The sequence below is a fragment of the Nelusetta ayraudi genome, unplaced genomic scaffold, assembly GCF_046127955.1.
Source record: "Nelusetta ayraudi isolate G7.1 ecotype Tasmania unplaced genomic scaffold, CSIRO-AGI_Nayr_v1 ptg000016l, whole genome shotgun sequence".
Taxonomy (NCBI): Eukaryota; Metazoa; Chordata; class Actinopteri; order Tetraodontiformes; family Monacanthidae; genus Nelusetta; species Nelusetta ayraudi.
In genome coordinates, this window is record NW_027466066.1 from 5310141 (window position 1) to 5316140 (window position 6000).

General features: G+C 45.4%; 1 protein-coding gene across 1 annotated transcript in view; it reads right to left on the bottom strand.

Annotated features, from left to right (window-relative positions):
- The window catches only part of LOC142886875 (cytohesin-3), a 29401-nt gene extending 27726 nt beyond the window's left edge, over positions 1-1675 (bottom strand). Inside the window, exon 1 of the mRNA XM_076024115.1 lies at positions 1326-1675. Within this exon, the coding sequence (XP_075880230.1) occupies positions 1326-1344 (19 nt within the window). The 5' untranslated portion in view covers positions 1345-1675. The remainder of the gene's footprint in view (positions 1-1325) is intronic.
- Positions 1676-6000: the final 4325 nt, after the last annotated feature.

Genomic DNA, 6000 nt, shown 5'->3' on the forward strand with positions numbered 1-6000 from the left:
TCCATGTGCTTCTGGCTCTTGTCAGCTATCCCTCGCCGGCACCGCGGCTCCATATGCCACCACTGGGGTCCAGTGCAGGCCCTGTACGCAGCACAATGACAGCTTTATGCCTGCGTAGGGCACTTTAAATACTCCGGCAAATAGTCACGTCCTGCAGCACAGGGGGGTGCATGAGGGTCCTGCATACCGCGGGCGCACAGATGTGTGACGGCGGCAGCCACGATGGTTCTCTAATGCAGGTTTAGATGTTTTTTTTTCTGTCTGGGACTTCAGAATGAGTTTGATGACAAACTGAGCAAAACAACTGTATGAAATGTTTAACGGGTGAAAACTTAAACAACAGCAAAAGACTTGTATTGGTCCAGTGTTGCATAGTTATCGGCAGGTTTCCCCATTAAAAATATGTACATGTGTATATATCCATGACAAGGGCGTTGTAACTGGAAGGGATACCGGGCGATTATCTGGGGCCCCTAACTCAGATAATTGCACCCTAAACATTACTAATTATACACAGCAACAACAACAACATGGAATCTGCTGGAACTCTTAGCATACAAGACACTACAATAACTCTGGATCCATGCGCTCCTTTTCGTAACGGTCTGCACTATATATGCACTGTGGAACTTCTCCAGGCTGCTATTTACAGCCACTCAGTATCCATTGTTATGTTTCTCTGCAAATGGAGCATTCAAAACTCACACTTTCAGACACACCTACACAACATCAACATGGATCTGTTTGCTCTCGTATTTACGCTCCACTCAAGAGTCCCTCGGCTGTTTGCAGGAGATTTGTGAATCCTTCTTTTACAGTTTTTCCTCAAAACAAACATTTATTTATTTATTTAATTTAGTATTTATTTATTTTTGCCCTGTCTGCAGCCTGTCGGACTGTGGGGACCTGTTGGTCCAGACAGCTGGCTGGCTGCAGATGGGGACGAACACCAGAGTGCAGTCAAGGTAAAAGTCCCCACCGAGTCCCGACCATCACTTCGCCGTGAATGTAGGTCAGTATTCCACGGTGCGACTTCATCTACGGTAAAGATAACTTCGTGTGAGCGTGGGATATGCGATCGTGGACAGGTGGGATGAGCGTGAACGCGCCTCGGAGGAGACTGCTGCTGATGGTGGTAATGCGATCCCGTTTCCTCATTTGCTGCTGTTTGCGCCGTGCGATCAAAAAAACAAATGAATAAAAAAAGGACACCCGGTTTGACAACACCAGGGGCGCGTGTGTCCGGACTGATCTGACGCCGGAGGGACGACACTTCGAGCGGCCTGGAACGCGAGGAACACCCCCACCACCACCACCCTCCTTACCTTGGTTGTCCTCGTCCATGGTGCCGATCCGGATCGTTCGAGCTGCGGGTACAAACTTCCGTTGTTCAGCCACAGATAAAAAATAAAATAAAATGGAATAATTAAAAAAAAAATAATAATAATAAATGTCTAGTTTAAAGGCGACGCGCGTCCTAATTTCCAGGGCGCACAGGTAGTGTCACGGGCAGCTGCCTCTTCTTTTCGGGGGGAGATGTCGTGGCCATTTACGCGTGTCGGCCTCTCCTCCTGTGACGGTGCGCGGCCGGGATGTGTGCCGGTGCGGTGGCAGCGGCGTCTTTTCGCCCGCAGTGGCCGAGCGTGAGATCGTTGCCGCTTCTAAATACGCCTTCACTCCACTAGTATCTGGAGAGTAGTTGAAGGCGCTGCGTTCACGGCACTGCAAACGCTAGGAGCGCACGGTCGCTTTACAAAATAAAAGGGCAGAGCCTGTTACGCAGCGACGATCTTTTTATTTTGAAGGCCAAACAGGAAATAGCGTGAGAGCGTTGGACTCCAAAAGGGCTGTGGGTTGTTAATCCGGCGCGTCAGCGTGCATCATTGATCATCACGTGACTCCAGGCAATAATGATATTAGACTCAAAGAAGCAGAATGCACAAGTGACAATTTGGGGTTAAACAATATAAAGGCCCAATGTGTGACATTTACATTAAATCTGTTGGCATCTGACAAATAAGTTTTATTTTTATCAACTAAAAAGAATATTTTAAGAATGTCCTTACTTAAGAAGGTAAAGGGGTCTAAATACACAAACCCCAACAATTATTTCAAGCTAAACCAAGAGAAAAAAAAAATTCTTTAATGTTTTTCCACAGGCATAAAATTGTTACCCTCACCCACCCCAAATTTGGGGTGAGAAGCCCCAAATCTGACGTGGCTGTGTCTTGAGGGATCCCCATGAACCTGCAAGTGGTCCCATGTCTCTAGGACAAAGTTGACTTTTCACCCCATAGACTTGCATGGCATTAGGGTTAGTGATAAGGCTGGAATTAGGGTTAGGGTTAGGGTTACTGCTGGAATTAGGGTTAGGGTTTCGGGGGTTCCTCATGGGCTAGAAGCCCCAAATTTGACGTGGCTGTGTCTTGAGGGATCCCGATGAACCTGCAAGTGGCCCCATGTCTCTAGGACAAAGTTGACTTTTCACCCCATAGACTTGCATGGCATTAGGGTTAGCGATAAGGCTGGAATTAGGGTTAGGGTTAGGGTTACTGCTGGAATTAGGGTTAGGGTTTCGGGGGTTCCTCATGGGCTAGAAGCCCCAAATTTGACGTGGCTGTGTCTTGAGGGATCCCGATGAACCTGCAAGTGGCCCCATGTCTCTAGGACAAAGTTGACTTTTCACCCCATAGACTTGCATGGCATTAGGGTTAGTGATAAGGCTGGAATTAGGGTTAGGGTTAGGGTTACTGCTGGAATTAGGGTTAGGGTTTCGGGGGTTCCTCATGGGCTAGAAGCCCCAAATTTGACGTGGCTGTGTCTTGAGGGATCCCCATGAACCTGCAAGTGGCCCCATGTCTCTAGGACAAAGTTGACTTTTCACCCCATAGACTTGCATGGCATTAGGCTGAGCCAATAAGATGAGGCAGCTTTTTCCAAATTCAGGCAACTGAATCACTGTCACTGAATCGCTCTGGGTGGTTTTCAAGGTTCTGAAGAGTTAGTACTTGTGTTACTAGCCATGCTCTGGCTAGTGTCCAGAGTATGGAGAAGGTAGAAGGTGAAGTGTTGTTGTTTCAGCTCTATCAACGCAAAAAGAGAAAAGAATGTGCTTGAGAATTGTGCAAGGGCTAAAGTGTTAGTTGAGAAATATTGAGAAAGATAAATCTAAAGGATCCTCGCAGATTAAAATAGCTTCCTGTTGCATCACTGTCCGCCAAGTATAGCTGCAAATACAAAAAAATATTAGATTGTCTAGACTAGAAGTTTAGACTATGAGGACACAGGACTCTTACATAAGCAGGCACAGCCAAATAGACACACGCACAAAGAAAGAGAGGGAGAGGAAGGGAGAGCTAGGTAGAGGTTGTTTCTGCGCACACATGGCTTTAATTACGGCATTCCTGCCTCCGCAAAAGAAGGAGGGAGTCTCACTTCCTGTGAGAATTACTCCGATGGTCAAGCATGAACAGATGTTTTAATGTATTCAGTCACTTGTTTATGGGTAGGTGTCTCTTTTGGACAAATGGTTCTCAGCCCTCCCTTCTAAACACCAGACACAACACCATTGGTCCTCCTCTTTTAGCCTCTCATTGCACAAGGCTTCTGAGTGTCTTTTATCAAGGCCAGTGTACTTTTCCATGCTGAACTTTGCTGGGGGTGCAACAGATCATTGAACGATAAAACGAGGAACAACAAATTGATCAAGAGGGCTGTATGAGTGATGGGCCATGTCCCAGAATCTCTTGGGGTCTTCATGGAAAAAAAATAGCTAAATCAAGTAAAGTCAGATGGACCTTGTGATGTGAGAATTATCCTCTACATCAGCGACCCCCAACCTTTTCAGCACCACGGCCCGGTTTAATGTCAGACAATATTTTCACGGAGCGGCATGAAAACTGTGGTATTTTCTAAATATAATAATAAACGTGAATCCACTGTGTACACGTTTGGAACTTTATTAGCAGTGTCCTCTTAACATGGCAATAACATAAAAAAAATAAAAATCTGGTCTGTTAAACTTTGCTTTCTTTTTCTTGGAAGTCGTGGACTCTTCTGTCTCCTCACTGGGCCTTTTCCTCTTTCCAAAGACGGTTGCATTCACTCATGTTGCTCGCTAGCTTGCTAGCTTGTGGGTTTAATCTCGCGGTAACGTATCAGGTGACCGAGACAAGTTCCTTGACATGCGTCAAGAGTTGAGCATTAGATGGACGTAACGGAGAGAATCCGGTAATTTTTTCAAAATAAAATTGTTCAGACTCAGATAATGAATTTAACGGAAGTTAATTATTCTTTCTGTCCGGCCCTGTACCAAATGACCCACGGACCGCCAACGGTCCGCGGTCCGGGGGTTGGGGACCGCTGCTCTACATAATGTTTTTCAACGACCATGGAAGATACTTCAACAAATCTTGTTAAGTGTTTTTATTTACTAAATCTGATTGTGATTGATCTTTCATTTTTTATGATGTACTTATTTTATACCAAAATGAATTGGCCTCATGGCGAGTCCTACACACTATGTGTTGTTTTTATTGCTGTGCTTTGTGATGATTTGTATTAAGTTTTTCATGGTGGTTACTTTGTTTTTCCATGCAAGATCAATAAAGCAAGCCTAATTTTAACCTGAATGACTGAGATTGAAGTTTCACATTATACCAACCCACGATGGAAAGCTCCCCTCTCAAGGGTTTTAGCCAGCTGCACAAGTGACTTACTAATCAGTATTCCTGCAGGGGCAATGGAAGCAGAAATGAACGGCTTCAAGCAGCTCATATAAAAAAACACACAGAAGAAGACGATGGGAAGAGAGCAACTGCAAGCCTAGTTGCAGATAATGAGCCAAGTGTGGACGGTGCCTTTTATCAGACCTTGACTGCGTGTTCGACTCAAGAGAACAAAGAACAGTGCCGATGGCTTCACCCGGTGGATTCGATTGACTCCTAACCGACTCTGACAAGAGTTCCACAACGCATTGTTGTGCGTTGCGGCTCACCTTGTCGAGTTGTAACGTGACCCTTGAAAGCCTTGAGAGGTTGCTAACTGGATCTACTGGAAGAAGAAATTCTTATTGGTACTTCTTTGAATACGATGGATATTTCTTCCAATCGCCTTCCAAGGTTTTCCTCCTTTTTCACAAAGTGTTTCCTATCAGGGTTTTCCTTGATGCGTTCATGAAATTCATCCACCAGCCTTTGGAAACGTTCCATCCTGCGTGCTAGGTTAGATCTCCTTTAGATCATCAGACGGTATTCCAAGTCTCAAAGACGCATTCACCTGGTGAAGGCACTGCATAATCCATCCGACTGCACAATCCAGTTTGGCTTTGTAAGAGAAAAGTATAAATTCAAATTCAAAGACTCAGACAAGTTGGTTACAAACACATCAGTGTATCAGACAGGCAGCGCATGGACAAGGAGCTCCAAGGATGTGCAATTTCCAATAGAAATAAGTACTCTGGAATGGGTCATCAAAAATGAATTTAAAAATCCTGTGAATAAAAACAGCAGGGCCTACACAAGAAACACCAAAACAAGTCATAAAAGGACACTTCGGTAGAGGGTGTGAAGGACTCGGAGTAGTGGTTTGTTTTGTGAGAGGCGCATTGAAGCGGCAGCCTGAGGCCAACTGCAAAATTGAAGTTCAGAGTGGATTAAAAGAAGACTCCCTGACAAAGACAAGAAACAGATACCTGGCCAGGAACAACTTCTAGCCCCTGTAATCCGCCACAGAGAGCTGTTTGTTTCAGGCAAACCATTGCTTTGAGTCTTCTCAATATCAAGTAGAAAATAGGTCATATTCATGACATTAATTAATGAGCGAAGGGGGTTGGGTGGTGGCGGGAGTTGTTGGACGAATCAGTTGACACAGTGCTGGACGTTTCCGAGTGGCCCGACTTCCTTGCTGATAGACAGCGAATGTTCGTTGAGGAGCAGCTACATTCCAGAGTCTGTCTCTCCGGCACACGCACACGCTAAGCACGCTCGATTCCACATAAAT